We start from the raw sequence: 23,074 nt of genomic DNA on the forward strand, positions 1-23,074 counted from the left end.
GGCGTTAAAACGTTGTTGGCGTGATTGATAGATACTTGCCTTTCACGCCGCAGGTTGTGGGTTCGATTCCCACCAAGGACAGGTATTTGTGTACATAAACATGTCTGTTTGTCCTAAGTCTGGGTGTAATTATCTATATAAATATTTACAATATTTACAAAAGAAAAGTATTATATATATAATATCAGTTGTCTGGTTTACATAGCACAAGCTCTGCTTAGTTTGGGATCAGATGGCTGTGGTTAATAATGTCCCAGGATATTATTATATAACAGATTTTGATGCGGTTTTATCTGTTTGAAACTTGATGTGATTGAAATCATTCTTAGCTACGAATTATGAAGATCTGTTAAGATTTTTTGTTAAGATCATAAACCAACGTTCACAGTTCCGATTGATTTGTAATTGCGGTCCCCTTACGTGTCGCCGCTTGTATTACAATATTACTTATAATAAAGTTAAAGAACCAAAAACACAAGCGAGTTTATTTTTTATGTTGGGTATTTAAATTTTTTATTAATTTTATTTGTGTTTTACGAGAAAAATGCACACTAATGAGTACATAAATTACTAATATTCATATTTTCTCTCCTCTAATACCCAATCATGGTTTCGGAGTTTGAATTAGGAGTGGGGATGACGGTAGCCCAAAGGGTCAAGATCGAACGTGTAACTTTAAAATCATTATACGTACACTACTACTAACTCTTGGCACTCTTTAATTATAACAAGATAGAATGCAATAACTTAAGTTTCAGTCACCTGACAAATGTCTTTGGCCACAGAAGACTGCCATTAACCATCCTAATTATAGTATCTTTGCTAGCGCAGGAATAAAAAGAACATCTTAAATGAAGACAAATTCAATATAATAAGTTTATGTCTTAAATACCTTTTCTAAGGTCTAAAATATCATACTAATTATAATATTGAAGATTACTCTCCACCCACAACTTGAACTTTAGTAACGAATTATTAATCACGATTAGGATAGAATTTTTAAAATATAACGCCAATCGGTCTATTTTCATATCGTCCACCCACTCACTCACACCATAATGCTAGCTTTATCGTAACGCTAACAGTAGGTTTTGGCATCCAATATCTTTGGCATATCTACAATTCAAGAGATATAGCGATTATTTTATTTATATTTTTTATAGTATAGGACGGCGGACGAGCACATGGGCCACCTGATGGTAAGTGGTCACCAACGCCCATAGACATCGGCATTGTAAAAAATGTTAACCATCGCTTACATCGCCAATGCACCACCAACCTTGGGAACTAAGATGTTATGTCCCTTGTACCTGTAATTACACTGGCTCTTCAAACCGGAACACAACAATAACAAGAACTGCTGTTTTGCGGTTGAATATCTGATGAGTGGGTGGTATCTACCCAGACGGGCTTGCACAAAGCCCTACCACCAGTAATATACAGTAAACTATGTGTTTTACGTAGCAAAATCATGACTTTACTAGTATTTAAATTAAGCGGCTATCAATCCACACACAGAGTGCTAAGCCATATAAATTATTCTTAACAGAGCGTTTGCGTAGCAGTTACTGTTTATATATGTGTGTGCTAAGTTATTCAAGTCTAAATAAAAAAATAAAAAAGTTTTTGGTCTTATTGATCACTTCATTACATATTATAAAACAAAGTTCCCGCCGCGTCTGTGTATTTATTGTATTTTGTGTTAATTAGCAGAAATATGATGACGATTGTTGAAGATGTCAGAAGAAATACCCTAATAAAGATTTATTTATCATTTACTTATCATTTATCACAGTTAATGTATAATATGTCTATAAAAACCTTTAATGCTGACCCTTATTCTACCCATGCGTATTCAGGATAGGTATATAAATAAATATTGTATATATTTGTAAATACAGTTGTAAAACAAACCACAGCAAAAATTTCCGAATCGAATAGATGTATATAGATACCATTTTCTCCACTTTTAGCATCTTTACCACAGCAGTTACAAATTTTACAATAGCCGTTTTCAACTTCAATTATATATACTTATTTGAATATAATTTATGTACAAAACAATTATTGCCTCAATATAAATAATTATTTTATTAATAAACATAGTGTTTTTAAATTTGATTACCTATTACTTGTTTCGATTACTGTAATAATATTATATACTGTAACAATATTAGATATAAATCTAATATTGTTGACCGTTTTGTGTTAAATAAAGTAAAATACGAAAATACCTCAAGTCTTGTTGTCGACACTGACATTTCAACACAAATGAACGCTTTGAGAATATAAATTAGACCAGCGTCCAAGCTAATGCCTGTCACTTCGGAAGAAGAATCGCTTTATATAAATTCTCCGATGCAATTAATTTCTGTTATATCAAGGGTTATCGTAGTTTAATTAACCTTTCGGCTTTCGAACGTTAACTTCGAGGTATTCGGTTCGTTATTTGTTTTTGAAGTTTTTTTTAATGAGAATTTTAAATTAATTGGCAAAGGTAGAAAATATCTTGATAAGATTATTTTTATGGTATTTATTAGTAATTTTACTATCAATATGGTCCTGTTTTAATTAAACATTAAATTTTGCTTAATTTTTTATAAAGAAGTAATACATCAACTCTATTATTATTCAAGAGAAATGATAGTAAAGACCAATCAAAATAATATGTAAAGCTACGTCCATATTGTAGGTACAATGCACTTGAAAGTTATGGTAGCAGTTTTGCTATATATAGCTTATGAAATTGAGAACAATAAATTGTACGAGCAGCTGAAGCGAGACCGATGGCTTCCTTGAATCATACTACTACAGCTCTTCTTGTGCGGCCGTTTCCTATGGTATAATAATAATTTATAATGGTTTCTTTTCAATATTATTATCATGTGCTTATAACCAAAGTAAATGAAAAAAATAACATAAGAATACTATAATATATTCATTAATTATACTTCAATAATAATTTTTATCAATCATTTTTTTTTTTAATGTTCGTATTTTAATGCCGACAATCTTAATAGTCATAAGGATCGTGATAGTTTATGAAGAAGTTTTACGAGCGTCTCTTGCAACAACAACTTCCGTCAATAATTATAAAGTGCTATGAACTATAAATATGTATACCCAGAAACAAAGATCTTGCGTGCGCAGAAGCACGAATAATTAATTAGCGCCATCTATCGGGTTGCAACATTATTATATTAACATGTTTTAAATTCTGAAGTTATCCTAACCGGACACAAGTTGTACTGACAGGAGCCGGTGAAGTTAAGATCTTGATTATTTATTCATAATACCGCAGTCACTTAGCCATATGTAGCCGGAACTTTATAGATGATTCTGTAGCACAATAGCTTACGCTTCGCTTGTAGGTGCAAATGTGTCCGATCCTAATTATTTGCATCAGGCTTCAATTACTAATTAATCCGCAGTTCCTGTAAATTGCTACCTTTGGTTGTATCGGATTGCAATGGAAGCTGAGCGTTTATATTCACGTTATATGCGACATTATTTAACCACTACCAGTCTTTGAAATTCATTGATATTCTGTTCCAATTATGTATTTGCATTCAGATGTATTGATGAACAATACACTGTGCAATGATTGGTTTAATTAATATTAATAATGTTTGATTAATTAAATAATGTTTGAATAAAAAATAACAATATTTTATATATTTTATCACTGGTGGTAGGGCTTTTTACTGGTGGTAGGGGTTTTGTGCAAGCTCGTCTGGGTAGGTACCACCCACTCATCAGATATTCTACCGCAAAACAGCAATACTTGATATTGTTGTGTTCCGGTTTGAAGGGTGAGTGAGCCAGTGTAATTACAGGCACAAGGGACATAAAATCTTAGTTCCCAAGGTTGGTGGCGCATTGGCTATAAGCGATGGTTGACATTTTTTAGAATGCCAATGTCTAAGGGCGTTTGGTGACCACTTACCATCAGGTGGCCCATATGCTCGTCCACCTTCCTATTCCATAAAAAAAAAATGTTTTTTTTTATACAAATGTCTCTTAAATAATAGTTTTATAAGTATTACACTTTGAGAAATAATACACTGATTATTAAAGTAAGAATTCACTTTCATCATTTAAGTGTTATAAGAACTATAGATAGTTCATGACTTATATCACATTCTAACATTGTACGATCATGTGTTGCGGTGAGTTGTAAGTTTGTTCTTAAAGAATCGTTTCTAAATGTTTACAAAATCTACACACTTGTCAAATAGACGTGTAGTAAGCAAACGTAAATAGTCATGTTACTCGATTTAAAATCTAAAACAAAAGCAAATGAACTGTGATAGCTCAGTAGCTATAATATGTGGAATACAAAATAAGAGTTACAGGTTGAAATCATGGCTTCTGTTTCCGTATGCAAAATTTATGCTCGTGCTCACAAACCTTGTGACAAAAATTATGTGTCGGATGAAAAATTGCTTATCCACAACTCTGCGCTGATTCTGAACCACGTTTAGGTAAATGTCTTATCAGGGATGGGGTCAGAAATTTGTACGTATATTATAGATGTACGCTATTAGTTCAAAATCACTGGCTATAAATCTCTCCATGTGTTGATATATCCATATCTATGTCACCTGGCTGCTAGCACACACAAACGGGCAGCAAGCGTATAATTGATTAGACGCGTCTGTTGACTGTGGAATTAACACAAGGAGTCGTAACGCGCAATGAGCACCATGATTTAGGAATTACGTTGGTGATAACCTTATAAGCCATGTTAATTTATAAATGATTGCCTAATATTCACATTGGTTTATTGTTCTTCATGAAATGGAAATTTACGTATTCATTAATATTTACAGAAAAAGTCTTATAAATGTCTATAAATTTAAGGTTTATAGAGTTTACACCATAATGCATCATATGCCATAATAATAGAGCATATTAGATATATTTGTGGCAGAATATCATCCGAGATGACTTTTTACCTGAACACGCGATGAATTACAAATTCAAATGAAGCGCATAAAAATATTTTAGTAGTCACGTGTTTATATAATATATTAAGTGGATGTTTTTTATTAATATTTCCTCAATATCAATATTAATCTTCGAAAGATACCTAACTGTTACGGGAGAACCGGGTTATGTGGGAATCTTACCCATTAAAACCTTTGCAATGGCTACCTTGAAATAGATCGAAGACTTTCTTACATTAAAAAGTAATGTAAACAGTGATTTAAACGCTACAGGTGACATATCTTGTATATTGCTGAATTGGCAACATAACATTTGATTAATCTTGCATTTTTCTTCTGACACTATGGTCTAAGGCTATGCGAAAACCAGGCGGTCAGACTAATTGAGGAATTTATTACATATAATAACTTTTTTACACTCTTGAAAGGATGACTACCGACAGAAACCAATGATATACAAACACAAGCTTACATTTATTCTATTTTTTTAAGCAACTTTAGTTGGCGGGCTAGTGGGCCATCTGATGAACTCCCATAGACATCGGCTCTATAAGAAATTTTAACCTCTCCTTACACGGCCAATGCGCCAACAACCTTGGGAACTAAGATACTATGTCTTTTGTGTCAGTAGTTACACTAGCTCATTCAACCTTCAGAATACAACAATACTAAGAATTGCTGTTTATTGGTGGTAGAATATCTGATGAGTAGGTAGTACCTACCCAGATGGGCTTACACAAAGCCCTACCACCAAGTAAACTTCAATGAATTACAATGAAACTCGCTCTAATGGTAGTTCAATATCCTGCAATAACACCCAGGGGATATTAAAAAAAGTAATTCTCCATATAAAAAGTAAATGCTAATAAACAAAGTTCGGATTCCAGTCAAAACCATTGCTGCGACAAAATAAATGGTATTTCCTTTACCATTTAGTACTATTTTCTTAATTCCTATTTTTTTTTAAGTTTATATTCAATGACTTCCTTGTCGTTTTAAAATTTGAAATATAATATGATAGTTTGAATATAACTTGGAGTATGAAAATAATGTCACTCCATTTGCTGATGTTAATTTGTTAAAAAATGAGCATTATTTTTGATTAATGAAGTTACAATGAACTTATACATCCGGGTTCAAGGTTTCTCGCTGAGTTATTTCACTTCAGAATTATTTATGGAATTTTCTTGATTGGCGTTTGATCTATTGTTGTATTAATTGTTCCTTCGAAGACTCGACTTTTTTCGTTAAATATTTATTAAAAGGCGGTTTATTGATATTGCAGTGCCAGTATCTATGGACGATAAAAGCGAAGGACCACCAACTATAATATGACGGTACTACCTTCCAAAAATAATTTAATATAAAAAGTTTTTTTTTCTACGATTCTTTCAAAACTACTTAATAATATGTTTCATGAAAACATATAATACGTTTTAAAAGTTATAAGATATGTCTTATTTTATCTGCGCAAACATATTTGTTGATCAAGGCGTTTTTCGGTTAAATACTGTTAGTGATCTTATACACAATAGATCTTAATTATATTTATAATAACTTATAAAGAAACAATGAAATTGAAGCCATCTTATCCCTTTTTCCTTACATTCCATTAACTCTACTCTAATTAGACGAGCCGGTTGGCGTGGTTGGTAGGTACTTGCCTTTTCACGCCGAAGGTTGTGGGTTCGATTCCCACCCAGGACAGACATTTGTGTGCATGAACATGTCTGTTTGTCCTGAGTCTGGGTGTAGTTTTCTATATAATTATGTATTTACAAAAGAAAGGTAGTATATGTAGTATATCAGTTATCTGGTTCCCATAGCACAAGCTTTGTACAAGCTTAATTTGGGATCAGATGGCCGTGTGAAAAAAAAAATTAGTGGTGGTAGGACATTGTGCAAGCTTGTCTGGGTAGATACCACCCACTCATCAGATTTTCTACCGCAAAACAGCAGTGCTTGCTATCGTTGTGTTCCGGGTTGAAGGGTGAGTGACCCAGTATAATTGCAAGGAAGATACCTTGGTTCCCAGAGCTGGTGGTGCAGTGGCGATGTGGGCGATGGTTAACATTTCTTACATTTCCAATATCTATGGGCATTATTGACCACTTGCCATCAGGTGCCCCATTAGCTCGTCCACCTACCTATAATATATTTTAAAAAAGAAAAAGGAAAAGCACCCAGCCTTTTGTGAAATCAAACTGCTTACTTGTTCTTATTACCTATTGAAATAATATTTTTTTAATCTGCAAGATATATTACAATCATTACAAAAATGTTTGTATAATACTAATCAAGTCGATTTATTTCTTTCCGAATTGTGACGTTACTACTATAATTTATATAAAAATTAAAATATTATTTATTCAAGTAAGGTCTTATAAACACTTCTGAACTGTCATGTTACAAGATTAAATTGAATATTAAGCACCGGTTCGGAATGTAGATTCCACCGGCAAGAAACTCATTATATTTCTTACACTTAAACAAAAAGGTTAAATTAAATTTCGAAAACCTAATTGCATACGAAATTCTATTTAATTTAGAACAATAGTTTTCAGCGCTGCTTCTAGTAATAACAAAATCCCTTGCATAGTGGATTTTCAACTTGTTTTAACTATTTTATAACATTATGATTTTGAAAGTCAGCAGTAAATTTCTGTTAAGGTAAAGTCGTGATAACAAATTGGGTCATTTATTCTGTATTTTCTAATATCCTGTTGCAGATAATACTGTTTGTAAAATAAGTCTTCTCCTTCTTCTTCTTCTTCTCCTTCTTCTTCTATATATAAAGAATATTAGTGGCTATAATAATATCAGGAAAATAATCAAAAATTTTACTTCTGAGAAAAATACTTTATATGTTTTAGCTTATGATTATTTTTCTATTTGTTTTAAAATAGACTGTAAATTACTTTCACAACTTAAATAGACTTGAATTAATAGACTTTTAGCTATGGTATGGTACAAACATAGCTTATTCCATTTATAAATAATCTGTATAGTTCTTTGAAATAGGCAAAGTGCTTACTTTTATTTATGCTTTTTATATTGTTAGGATCCGATTTTATCTACTTTTTAACCTAACACGAATTTGCATGAATTATTAATTGTAACTAATTATTTTTATTATGAACAGTCAATCGTCATACAATCGAATAATTCAATTTGGGTTTCAAGTTTTTTTTCTAAACATCAAAAGGTTACACGAAGTTCACGGGTAACAACTACCGAAACTGATTTTAAATGACATTCGTAATAAATCATTACATCTGTATGTTTATTAATCATAAGCTACCCACGTGATAATTGCCATAGCGTGCCTACACAACGAATGCATCGAGCAAGTTATAAACGTATCAATTTCATTACGAACTTGCCAAATAGAAAAATAACCAATGTTTGGAAAAAAAAATATACAATCTCACTGTTTTTCTTTGGTCTCATCAAAAGCTTGAGGCTTATCTTTCTGAGCTGGTGGTAGATTTTTTTTTTTAAATTGAAGTACATTATTTTGGTTTGTGGCGCATCGGTGATGTAAGAATTAGTTATATATATAATGTCTATGGGCGGTGATGAGCACGTACTATTAGTTCGTCTTCCCGTCCACATATCAAAATAAAGAAGTAAGAAAATAGGTTTTGAGAAACTTTGCAAAGTACAACAAACTTATAACTTATACCAAACCAACTCATCATGGTATTTTTTGCTGATAGAACAAGTTTTATGACTCAATTATTTTTTTCTATACAATGGTACGAGTAAATCATTACGACAGTATTGCGAAGTGATTTATATAAATAGAGGTCTAAATAATATATTCAATTCTAAATAACATCTCGTGAGCTTATACGCGTGGGCATTTGATATATAAATATAGTTGTCATGACAATACGGGCATACTGAAATGTACCGGGATTTTTATATTGTATACCTACTTGTTCTATAAAAGATATACGTGTAGAATGTAGATAAATAATGCAAAAAAATAGTACTTAAAACACACATACTGTATTATTCGTTGGTGTAGTGGCTAAAGCCGGAGGTCCTTTGTTCAAATCCAAAGTCGAGGTTAAGAAGTTATTAGGTTTTTATGTTGAAAATTCTTAGTCGTGGCCTGGAGTCTGGAAGTTGGAAGTGTTTGCACTCTCGTGCCTCGGAAAGCACGTAAAACCAATGGTTCTATGCCTGAACTCTCTCTAGTTATGTCGGACTGCCGTCCCATCGGATGCCGGGAAGACAAATGACTACTCCACCTCATGGTAAGTATTAATAGAGTCCAAACACGACGACGGCCAGTACATTCAGGAAGAATGAAAGAGTAAAGTACTTGTGCACTGTAATATGTCCCGCGCAGTTGACTAATCTCTCTTGAGATTAGTCGCCATGGCCAAACTCAGTCAGGAGGACATCAATATTTTATATTATACTAATCATAACCTTTTATTTTTCATTGGTTTGCAAATAAAAAAATACATATTCTTTAATTTATTATAATTATTTTAAAAACGTTAAAGCTATTTCACAAGTCCAATATTCAAACGTACAGTTTTGCTCGTCCATAATACAATATGTTATGTATTTATAAGATCAGAAACAAAATATAAGATGAATAAACAAAGTTCATAGTTCAATGGATTATATCTGGTTAAAACCGGTTTTTATGAGTTTTAAACGAAAATATATAATTCAAAGAAACTGCTAGTGATTCTTATTTGACCTTCTTATTATTTTGTTCAATATACTTACATACTACGGCTGTAGCCAAATATTATTTTTTTGTATGGGTGATGACATTAAAAGAGTGAGTGAATCAGAGTAATTACAAAAAACATTCTTTATTTAAACTTAACAACAGACTAAATAGAATGAAAAAGTCATCATTTAATTTAGTTTCTGATCAATACAAATTTGAACACACACGCACCTGTGTAAATTTTTTACTTAATAAAAAAAATAAAAATTTCGTGTAATAATACAATTTATATTATATTTTTATAAGCACGAATAAATCCTAGCTTGCAACATATATCGTAAATATAAATAAGATTGTCATGAGTCAATTCAAAATATAATCCAGTTTTAACATATTGTTTGTGTCTTGATACCGCCTTTGAAACTTAGCACTCCCATAATTCTTACGAAAACATTGAATAATTTGCAACTAAAATATATATTCTACTTAAAAATGAATTAAAAAGTTTTTACTTAATACTTTTCATTAAACAAATTAAATTCAACAGACTAGGCTTTGTGCAAACTCGTCTGGGTAGGTACCACCAACTCATCAGATATTGTACCGCAAAAAAGCAGTACTTGGCATTGTTGTGTTCCGGTTTGAAGGGTGAATGAGCCAGTGTAATTACAGGCACAAGAGACAACATCTGCCGCATTAGCGATGTAAGCGATGGTTAACATTTCTTACAACGTCAATGTCTATGGGCGTTAATGACCACTTTTCATCCAAGTGGCCCATATGCTCGTCCGCTTACCTGTAATATAAAAAAAATCACCAGCACTTAAACTAACTTAAATCTTAGCTTAATCGGTTGGATTACAAATTTCGTGGTCTACAAATTCATTACTTAAATTTGATTCATATAATAAAATATGAATAAAAACTTATAAAAACAGCCAAATTACATTAATTAAAAAATCCTTACATACAGCAATCATAGCATATTCGTTGAAATATAAGTCAAAATAAATACTGAACTAATAGATACCGCCAATTAAACGAAACATTTCGACTCAAATATATCAGTATATATTTTAACGTACGCTCCCTGAAACGGTTTAATGAGTCCGGAGAGATTTTAAATTCACGATGAATTTCTGATCGGAACTAAAATGAAATATGAAATTCAAAGTATTGCGTACTTTCCAATGTTTTTCAACGGATACATGTCAAAATTACAACGTTAATAAAACGAGATGGATTTTTATGGTTCCGTACTTCGTTTGGCTTCCATATCGTATAGTACACGGATGACTACCATACATTCAGCGATAAAATTATTATTTTACTAATAATAATAATAATAATAATGTCCCTTCAGGCACAAGTGCTTGCGCAAACACAGGTGCACTCTCTATTCTCTTACTCTCATAATCCGATGGGACGGCAATCCGATACGAACGGAAGAGATCAGGCGCAGGACCAACAGCTTTATGTTCTTTTCGAGGCATGGGAGTGTACACACTTCCAACTTCCACACTCCGGGCTGCTGATGAGAATTTTCTGACCCAATAACTTTTTATTGGCTCGACCTGGAAATTGAACCCAGAACCTCCGGGTCTGCAGCCATCTTACATCAAGCCACTAGACCAACAAGGCAGTCATTTTACTACAGAACATTTAAACTACATTTTGTATAATTGTATCTCAAAGGATGAGTAAGCCTATGTTATTACAGGCACACAAGACGTAGCAACTTAGATCTTAAGGTTGGTGGTGCATTGATGTTGATGAAGTGGCTTATTCCTCGTTTGAATTTCGTAAACAAAAAAATATGAATGGAAAAATATTTACATAAAATACTGTTTTGTTTGAGCAAAATCTTATTATATATATTATAAATTTACTTAAACCGCTGTAGTTTTTTTGCTACCATCTAGATTTAAAAAATGAAACTAAATTATATTTCAATATGTTCACAATATTCAAATTGCTTATATGACTGTATTTAAATTATAAATATTAATTTGAGTTCATAAGATTTTCTTACATTGAGTATTTAAATAACTAATTCAATTCAAAAGTGGAAATTATAGTCGCGTGTAACGGTGGTTGATACAATGGTCGATGAATTAACCAAAACTCTTGCGACCAGAGGAGGCAAAAATTTTGCATAATTATTCGAAGTCATCTGTTTCTGATTCATTTAAAGGAGATATAATTTGGTATTTCAGACAATCTGTAAATAAAACAATACTATAATAAATATATCACGGCGAGTGCTCTGAGGAATTATTCTCTTTAATTCCTACTTTTCCCTTCCTTCACAAGTCTACGCGTGCTGGCTCTAGATGTCACCGCCTAAATTTGGCAACTCCTTTCTTTGTCACACTTCCAAAAACTGGAATTCTTTACCAGCTCACGTGTTCCCCTCTACTTACAACCCGGGTTCCTTCAAACGAGGCATGACGAGGTATCGTGCGAGCCGGAAAGGCGGGAGCAGCTTGTGCAGAAAATTCTTTCCGACTGTACTGGCCGTCGTCGCGTTCGGACTCTACTACCACCTACCATCAGGTGGAGTAGAGTCATGTGCCTTCCCGGCATAATAAAAAAAATATATGGTGACGTAAGCGAGTATTAAAATATAATCAATATCGTGCCAAGCAATCTCTCCGCTTGTATATATTTGTATACATTACTTATAGCTATATTCCCAAAGCTAATAAACCGTATTGCAGGCTCTACGCCATTTTCATATACGTTTCTTCAAATATTTTGTAATGTTTCAAAAATAATAATATTTGTATCTGAATAAATATCTTATATTTTCTGTTTATTATTTAACACTAATTAAGTCTTACGTAGAACATTTATTGTCTCATACGCTAATGATGACAGCCTAGAAAAGCTTATTGTGACAACACAGAAAGCAAAAACCCAAAGGCTGCGCACCAAAAAGACAGTCAGACCGGTTGACTAAGGAATCAAGTTATTTTTGTATGTCATTGACAGAAACTGATAATTGACATATCATTCCCACAATGAAGAACTTGGTGACTAAATAGAAACGCATTCTTCTTTAAATACTCTGCAGTCAAAGTCATCAAGAGGTATTTCTTTTGAACTTTTCCTCATCAAATTCCTTGCAATAACTCTTCTGTATCACCTAATTTGAGTTATTTTAAGTTAGGATGTTTTTATTTTGTTAATACCTTATTTAACAACCTAGATGGCCTAGTGGAACAGTCGAGATGATCTAGTGGTTAGAACGCATGAATCTTAACCAATGATCGTGGGTTCAAACCCGGTCAAGTACCACTGAATTTTCATGTGCTTAATTTGTGTTTATAATTCATCTCGTGCTTGACGGTGAAGAAAAACACCGTGAGGAAACCTGCATGTGTATAATTTCATTGAAATTCTGCCACATGTGTTTCCCACATTGGAGCAGCGTGGTGGAATAAGCTCCAGACCTTCTCCTCAAAAGGGAGAGGAGGCTAAAGCCCAGCAGTGGGACATTAACAGGCTGTTACTGATTGACTGACTGTTATACCTTCTTTACTTTCTTTTATCTCGATAATAATGCCCTCATTATCTACTAGTTCATATCGCGAAATATAATGCAGGTAGACTTCTTTGCTCGATAGTTTTTATAAGATCGTTCCATATGCCTACTCTTCGGAAACCTTCGATAATTTTGACTAGTAGCATTCACCTTAAACAATCAAACTAGGGTTCGTTTACCTTAGCATTTACATTGTTCAATTTATTAGATTTATTAGTTCTAGTTAGGCTGGATGTATGCGGGCGGAGCGATTGGATCATTGCTGATAAACAAATGATTTCTTATGATATTGACATGGTCAATTAGTGAATAATAAATTATTATTTATAATTCCGCGTGAAAAAAGTGAAAATACATTTTTTTTCGTAAAAAAAATATTATTGTATGCCGTAACGTATGAAAACGTCTCATTGCACTCAATATCAACATTGATATTGACTAGCATAGTGCTATTTAATAATAATATTATATATTATTTGTATTTATTTAATACTTTATTGTAGCATAGTACTCAAATAATTTCTCTGCAAAACGGAATAACGTAAAGCGCTTTTCAACCTTAGTCAGATTAGATTTCCAAAGACGTTAGAACTTAAGATACTCCTAATATTTCATCATATCTAACGACAGCTCATACATCGTCGTATGTGCACACGAATATTATGAAGGTTGTTAAAAGAAATTGAAGATGATTTCAACATTCAATTGAGTAACAGAATATACCATGTATATATAAATATTAACTGTAATAAATTTAAATATTAAAAAACCAAGTAACAGCCAGTAAATGTCCCAGTCCTGATAAAGCTCAACGCGAACGCGAAGCTCAAACCGAACATGAAAATCCAGTGGTACTTGAACCTTGAACTCGGAATAATCGGTTGACATTCACGTCTTCTAAATACTGGGCTTTCACGGCCAAATTTCAATATAATTTTAATAAAATAATAAATCATTTGAAACCCCAAAATACTTGGTAATTGTTTCGTTATATACGTTTTGGAGGAACAAAAACACGATAAACTAAAATTGCGCATTTTGATTGACATATTTTTTGCGATGTGACCAATGGACAATGTGTTCATTTCACCTTAAGGTATGGAACTAAAAAATATAGTCATGTGTGAGGCAAATTCACAGATATCGAAATGCCATCATCAAACATTCGAGAGACGTGAGTCGTTTCACGATCGAAACCGATCGCGGTTTCATTTTATACCGAATGTCACGTAGAGTAATCCAATTTCCGTTTTATATAATGTTCGGATTTAATGTTAAAACTTTAGTACATTTCAACATTGACGATTAGAGTAATTAGTTCAGTGACGTCAGACTAGCTCTTGTCAGCTTATTGTATTCCAAATGAGTTTTCATCTCGCTGTGTTCGAGTGAATTTAATTATGTTATACTATCAATTAACAATTTATAATCTTCTTAGACTAGTCTTAGACTAGTCTTAGACTAGTCGTGTATACAAACATTTATTTATACAATAGCTTTATACACAAATCACGATGGAAATAGTAATAATAATTGTTTAATAATCCTTCACACGGGTCCAAGCTATGTTTACATAAAATTCCTTAAAAAGAGGTTATTAAATTAACCGTAACAGACTGATTTTTTATCTAATTTTGAATTGTTATTGTGCTTATTTGATTATTACGAGTTAAATATTAATTAAACGTTGCAACAAATGGGGAAACATTATGACATTCAAATCTTAAAGTAAATTTCAAATAGTTCCACCCAATGAATTAATATAAAATTTTGCGCAAATTTTTTTCCAATGTCAATACAATCGAATACCACATTTTATTCATTTAGGTACATCAACTAAATATAACAATATATTGTATATTTTATTAAAATATCTTCTTGTGGTAGAGCTTTGTGCAAACTCGTCTGGGTAGATACCACCCACCCATCAGATATTCTACCGCAAAACAGCAGTACTTGGTATTGTTTTGTTCCGGTTTGAAGGGTGAGAACCAATGTAATTATCATTTCCCAAGGTTGGTAGTGCATTGGTGAAGCGATGGTTATCATTTCTTATAATGCCAATGTCTATGAGCGTTGGTGACCAATTACCATCAGGTGGCCCATATGCTCGTCCGCCTTCCTATTCTATAAAAAAAAAACTTATTTGACAATAAAATGGCCAATTTATATATCGATACGAAAATCCAAATACAGTGTAGCGTGCTGAAATACAATCACTTCGTCTAAAGCACGAATACCAATGGAACCATCCGTGACTGAGTTCGTTAAAGGGAAGTAACAAGCTATTTCGTGTCTCAACACGTTTGATTGCCGTTAAAACGGTAGTAATTCCTTCACGTTGAAAAGACACGCCTTGACAGCTCTAGTGCAAGTTCGCCCTATGTAATATTTATTACAGCTCATTTATTAATGGGAACATCTTTACTTTATTTTTATCTCATGATGTCGCGACTTTATCTTTATGCAAGGAAGTTCAAAAAATATAACGTTTTTAGTAGATAATTAATTCGAATAGGAGAAGCGTCGCTGTTTTTCATCACTGCCGAGCTGTCTGAACGCGATAAACTCAAAAACTACCTCACTGATTTTTATATGGCTTCTACCAATAGATGGAGTTAATTCTGAGAAATTAAGTAAATTATTAAAAGAAAAAAAAAACACAAAAGTTGTGCAAAACCGGGAGCTTTACTTACATACACCACTAATTTAATAGAGTTATTTGTATTACGGTATAAAGTTTTCATGAAGACCCTTGTACTACCCCTGCGAAGCTAAGATAGCTGGGTTATAAGCTATAAGGTAGCTAAGCTACGATTATAAATACTTCCAATATCATCCACCTTCCTCGATATATTCAAATGAATTTCTAGTTCAACAAAGTAAAGCACTTTAAAGACATTTCAAATGACAGATTAATATCTTTCTAGCTATTTATCTATATAAAGATCCAATTCGAATTCCCACTATAAACTATCTTAGAACTTTAACCCGAAGCTGAAAAACGTACATAATTTATTGTAAATTTTAATGTTGTTTTCAATGGAAGTAAAATGATACAGTTGACAGCTTGAAAGTGTCTTAAGAAAAAGCTATTTATTATTACTTTTCGCCCGCAGAAATACACGCGGAGGGGCAGGTTTTAAGTATAGCTATGTTCTTTCTTTGGGTTAAGGATTGCTTATATCAAATTTTATAAGTTCAGTGGCTTAGCTGTGAAATCGTAACAGACATACACAGTTTTAATTTATAATATTATAGATTAAGACTGACTGGAAGACTGATTGTTAAGCGATCGTCCTGAAGAACTAAACGGTTTGACAGCTCGTTTTTGGTGAGAGTCGCCAAGATTTGGAACGACCTGCCTGGGTCTATTTTTCCTGATAAGTTGAACTCTGGAGCCTTTAAGAGTAGAGTGAACAGGTTTCTTTTGGATGGGCGTGTACCACCTTCGTCTTTATCTACACTTTCCATCAGGTGAGATGGAAGACAAACGCCTATTCCATTACAACTATTTATATATATATATAAAGCATTTATAACACAGATTCAACTCATTAACACCAATATAAGCATACAATACGTTAATCACATCACAAAGGCTTCGTTTTTTATGTATTTTCAGGGACTACATATAATTGATTGAGTACAGTTACCAATATGTATGCTTTCTATGTTTATATACATCCACTCATTGTATATAGGCGTAGTACACTTAGTTCTTAAGCGTATTTTATGTAATATTTCATTGAATACATATTATACTATTTATTAATTATTCGCTTTTTATATTTACTCCGAATAATTAATTATTTCTTCTCTTTGATATAAAAAAATCCACTAAGTCTGAACTAGCGCTTATTATTTATTTATTCATAATATTTAATTTATTTTTAACATAAATAAAACTTATGCTTAGTTAAAGTCTTTGACTAATATAAATTGAACTTCAATAGAGCCGGATTAAATATTTATAAACTGTGACAGTCATTTTCGTAGACAAGTTAACATATTCCATTCAACTCAAACATTTTAACAGAACTGCAATTCTTTGAATCGCTGTGTCTCTTAGTTGTCGCATTAAGGCGTCTGCAATCCTTGTTAAGGCTTCTATATTTGTCAAAAGACGGATCTAGAGTTTAAGCCGGCAGAGAATTGGGGCAGTACCACAGTTTTCTTTTTAAACTAAGTAGGTCTCAAATGTATTTTAGTTATGTAAAGAGCTTTATTTCAAATGTCGCGTGAATGAAACATATTTTCTTTTTCGTATTTATATTTAATAAACCAGTTTATATAACTAGTAGTACATAGTACAAACATAGTATTTCTTTATATTTTACGAAAGGATTTTAGTTACAATAACCGCATTATTTTTTCATTATCATCGTAATTTAGCCAATTGCAGTGCACCTGGCTAACCGTTTTTTTTTAATGTACAGGCTAGCGCTTGACTGTTATCACATTTGATGGAAAGTGAAGAGACAGTCTAAGGTGCCTAAAAAATGCCTATTCATTGTTGACTTGAAGGTAACCATAGTGTAGATGGTGGGGAAAACGGAGGTCGGGAGGGTATACCAGACCTTAACGGTGCGTATTAAAGAAGAGGAAGAAAATCATTTCGTACGTGACTTAAACACGTCAACTACCTACATACCAGTGTAGATCTTTTCGATCATACATAAACTATTAAAGTGTATAACTTCATACAAATTCGTCTGGATACCTTATAGCTTATAAAGTTACTCTATTGACAAGAACAATTACCTCGTATTACAATTTTCTGGTTCCTCAATTAGCCACTGCTATTAGCACAATGGATATAAATCTTGGTGAATGGTGGCGTTGATGATAAATAAATGGTTTGGATATCACCGTGTTTATTCGAATAGACTCTTGCGAATATAAAGGGACCTCTTTTATGTGTATGCTCTTTTTTTATTTTTATTTTTTCGCTGGAAAAACGCATTTACGCGTTTCCCCCACATGAGGTGGGGGGGGGGGTATGTGGGGCTCGCCGGCATACGCACTAAAAAACCAGCGGTACCCATTCCGTCTTGTCGAAGGGGCGTCACGGGATCGCTTGCACATCCTACCGTGACGCACCGACGGTTGGCCCGCCGAAGCGGTCTCCATTCTATATGTTATTATGTATATGCTCTTGCTATTTTGCATAAATCTCCAAAAATAAAAGTATAAAAAATTGTCGTTTATATTTTTTCATGCTTTTCTTATACTTACTAATAATATTCAAAAAGTATGCGTACTTGTATATAAGTTTGTATTGTATTTGTATATATGTACATATTTATTATGAATATTAAATATTGAGTTTACGCTTTGAGAAACCATTTAATAAATTAATTTTCTCTTGTTACAGTGCCTACGTCAGATGTTCAAGGTGTTTTGGGAAAGAAAGCGTCACTACCCTGTGACATCCAGCCGTTGCATTCAGATGATGCGGTGGTCATGGTTTTGTGGTTTAAGGAGTCCGACGGAGAACCGCTGTACAGGTACACTATTTGCACAATATAGATAGAAAGGAAAACCTTATTTTGGATATAATTAAGTATTCCAGACTCAATAAAATAATAATAAAAAGCATAAAAAGGACAACAAAAATAACCAAACATAAATGTATAAGTATTCACATCTACAAGAAAACAACAAAAATTTTCATTACCTTAGAATAAAATATACTGTATGAATATATATTTTCTATAACAAGTAAATATTACAGACAAATACAGCCGACTGATTCGTTGGTCCAGTAGCTAGATTATAATGCTGCAAAATTTAGTTGCTGTTCTATAATTGGATTATGAGATGCCTATGGAAAATCGGAGTGAACATTCCAGACGACCTAATATAATTAATGAAAATTAGAGTAACCATAGCCTATTCTAAATCGAATAAGTAAAGATAAACAAACCATAGATTTACATAATTGTGCACTAGAAAGCACATTAATATTTATTTAACACAACACTATTCCAGTTAACTACGTATATCCCTCAAATTTACTTCTAAAATTTGGATAACAACTTGCCATTCTATATGGCATTTTTTCACGAATCGATAATTAATCCCATAGATTGTTATTCGCTATATCGACCAATGATATCATGTCGATAAAATATCACAGTTGTTTATTTATTTATACCCCTCATATAGTTGGCATAGGCTGTATAGCCTCCATATGAGTAAAGCTTATATAAATATTAGTAACATTTATAACTACTACTACTACTATTACTACTACTACTACTACTATTACTACTACTACTACTACTACTACTATTTTATGATAATTGAATGACCTGTCGTTGGAGATATAAAAATGGTAATGGGCGTTTACACTTTAGTAATGAATTTTGCTAACATTTCAATAAAGCACTTATCATAATATGGCCAAGAGTTACTATGATCTCACGTCCACCGATATTGACTATACGAGTCGTCTTTGTCTACCTCCTTTTAAATTTAGCTGTCTTTATTTCTAATATAAATATAAACTGGCCGTCGTCGCGTTTGGACTCTACTACCACTTACCATCAGGTGGAATAGAGTAATTTGCCATCCCTGTGCATATAAAAAATAAATAAATAAATAATATTAATATTGCAAGTAAAATGTTCAAGCACAATAGGATCGCGTAAATATTTTGCAATCTTTGTCAATATTGTTGAAGTGTTACATAAAAAATCCATTGATTCTTCAGAGAAGTGCGGTTTTTATGTTAAGATCAACTCTAGCTGCAGTTCATGTTGATTAAACTAAGCGTGCTATATTCTGACAGGGTCATTGACCACATATATAGTTGCGGTTAAAAATATACAGACAAACAAAGCTGCAGCCGCTGAATATTTATTAAGCTCGGAAACCACTAGATTGATCGTCATGGCCAAAAAGTTATCTCGACTAATTAAAAAACTACTCCCGCTTAGAACATAAAGCGACTGAAAATTAGAAACATGAAAATTATCAAAATATTTGTTGATGATGACGAGCCGTTTGGCGCGATTGGTAGATACTTGCCTTTTCACGCCGAAGGTTGTGGGTTCGATTCCCACCCAGGACAGACATTTGTGTACATGAACATGTCTGCTTGTCCTGAGCCTGATTGCAATTTTCTATATAAGTATGTATTTACAAAAGAAAAGTAGTATATGTAGTATATCAGTTGTCTGGTTTCCATAGCACAAGCTTTGTACAAGCTTAATATGGGATCAGATGGCCGTGTGTGAAAATGTCCCAGGATATTATTATTTGTATAGATTAATTTTATTAATCTACCTACAATGGTGTGCGTGTGTTTCGATTGTGTTAGTAATATGCTCCGATTTTATTTAAGTTTATGTGAATAGTTGAAATTGACTGTACTTGGCCATTGATTCTACATTAATATATATAACTACATATGTGTTAAATGTAAATGTGTGTTATCACAAATATGTGATTTCAGTTATGACATTCGGGGTCGAAATGTCAACCAGCCCAAGCTCTGGTCTTCCGCACTGGTCTTCGGCAACCGGGCATACTTTAGAGGTGGTGCAACACCGGCTGTTCTCATGGTTGATAACGTGATTGCCGCTGATGCTGGAGTATATAGATGTAGAGTGGACTTCAGGAATTCACCGACAAGAAATCTGAAAGTCAATTTTACCGTTATCAGTAAGTTTTAATGGTACTAACCATAAGTGCTCGATTTGCTTTTAACTAATCCAGTTTCACGTATTTATTTATCGAGAAATACTCGACAAGTTTCAAATATGTGGAACGTATGATCGAAAATCACGTTAGACGGTGTCAAACATTGCTCAATAAATGTTGGGAAATGTAATATATGGACACGAAACGCCTGATGCAAATACAATAGCACTATTCATCGTTTATGTGCATGTCTATTGACACTATCTCTGTATTGTACTCATGTGTAAATACAAATATAAATGCTTTTACTTGTAGACTTTGTTCACTAGGTGCTTAATTAAGCACCGACTTCTCTCTTTCTGGTATCATTGATTTTAAATTTGAAAAAAGAAGACAGCATAGTTTAACCATTCCTTAAACTACATTTAAAAAGGCGATAATATTTAGCGCTAGGATAAATTATGTTTATGGTTCTACTAGCCATTTCAAATGAATCTGTTGCTGTAATTTTGTTATAAATATATACTAAATAATATTTCAGTTAATCTTGTATTTATTTCATAAATAAATAATGAAAGTAAAACTGGATCGCTTAAGTTTAAATTTATCAATTTTAAGCCTTATTTTCTTAAGTTGAATATTTCTTAAAAGTTAAATGAACCATTCCGTTCTTTAAAATTTCGATTGAAATCTTTCAATTCTATTTTGATTCAAGGTAAATAATGATTATATAATTATTTAACAGATTACAATTAGGTAACTCGCTTCGACATTATTTCATTTTCATTTAATTATACTCAAATGCCTCATTATTCTAGAGCCCTAGGGGCTGGCTTATTATGTCGTACAGATTACGTAGTGGGTTCAAATCCCTAGTCAAGACAATAAAATTTATTATTCAAAAACTTTACGACAAAAGTACCAGCTGAAAATAGAAACTTATTAGAATTTTATATTAGAATATATTTTGAATATTTACTTAAAGTTAATCATGCTCTGATGTCAACCTTCCCATCGGACTCGCCATATAGTAAACTTTAATAATTCCATCTGATGATAATTATTAATTATTCGTTAAAATTTCAGTACCACCAAGTCGTCCTACCATATACGATGCAAAGAGACGAGACAGGACGAAATTAATTGAACCGTACAATGAAGGATCCAACGTACTACTAATTTGTGAAGTCGACGGAGGTACGTATTGCATTTATATAATGTCTTGTTATTCTTGTAGTACAAGTAATGGTATATATATATATATATTTATTTACTTATAATATATTTTAAAAACACATTAATGTGCAGGTAAGTATAATTTAAAGAAAAAGTTTTTTTTTCTCTTGGTGTTTGAAAAGAAAGTTATAAATTTAACTACATCTGTTGCTCTGCCTTGGTCTGCATCTGGATTCAAATCTCCCAAACCGAAAGCTAGCTTAATTTTAATAGGAGATGGTCCATCTCTTTAAAACTTACGACTTCTTTCCAAAAATAACACATTAACAAATAAAAGCTTAGAACAATAAGGGTCATGATTAACGTTCAACTACTAGCAATAACTCAATATTCACTTACATAACTTAGTAACTATTATTCTCGGTTTCGCATGCACATGTTACATCACATGTATATTATGTAAAAATTGATCATTGTTACATAGTTAAAAAAATCTTCATCCATAACGTCCGTTTTATCCTAATTACCTACTATCACACAGAAAAATCAAATAAATTTCTATCAAAATATTTCAAAGCAATAACAAAAATGATTGATGTAAATATACGCGAGCTAATTAATTTTTGTAATTAAAATATCGAGACCGGTTAAACATGAAATCAAATTAAACGTTTGATCAACTCAAAACGTCATTAACGAAAGGAAAACTTGAGTAAACAGAATTACAATCATCATTATCGAAACAATATTTCAAATTGTAAATTGTCAACGCGAATTTCACCGGAATCAATAATGGGTTTTACGGTAACGTAATTAATGTCATTTGAGTGTGTAATATCATCAATCTTTATGATAAGTTGCTATTTTGTTGTAATGTGTTAACACATTAAAATGACTGTCACGTCAATTTTATTTACATGAAAGCTAGTGGTGGTAGGGCTTTGTGAAAGCTCGTCTGGGTAGGTACCACCCACTCATCAGATATTCTACCGCAAAACAGCAATACTTGATATTGTTGTGTTCCGGTTTGAAGGGTGAGTGAGCCAGTGTAAT

The 23,074-nt window shown here is 32.6% G+C and overlaps 1 protein-coding gene across 5 annotated transcripts in view; it reads left to right on the forward strand.

Moving 5' to 3' along the window:
* LOC126776089 (hemicentin-1-like) overlaps positions 1 to 23,074 on the forward strand; it is a 254,316-nt gene that overhangs the window by 202,294 nt on the left and 28,948 nt on the right. For all 5 annotated transcript variants that reach the window (XM_050498373.1, XM_050498370.1, XM_050498371.1 and 2 more), the window contains 3 exons: positions 18,573 to 18,705; positions 20,658 to 20,866; positions 21,932 to 22,042. In XM_050498373.1, coding sequence (XP_050354330.1) covers positions 18,573 to 18,705; positions 20,658 to 20,866; positions 21,932 to 22,042 — 453 coding nt within the window. The remainder of the gene's footprint in view (positions 1 to 18,572; positions 18,706 to 20,657; positions 20,867 to 21,931; positions 22,043 to 23,074) is intronic.

This window comes from Nymphalis io, chromosome 19, assembly GCF_905147045.1.
Source record: "Nymphalis io chromosome 19, ilAglIoxx1.1, whole genome shotgun sequence".
NCBI lineage: Eukaryota > Metazoa > Arthropoda > Insecta > Lepidoptera > Nymphalidae > Nymphalis > Nymphalis io.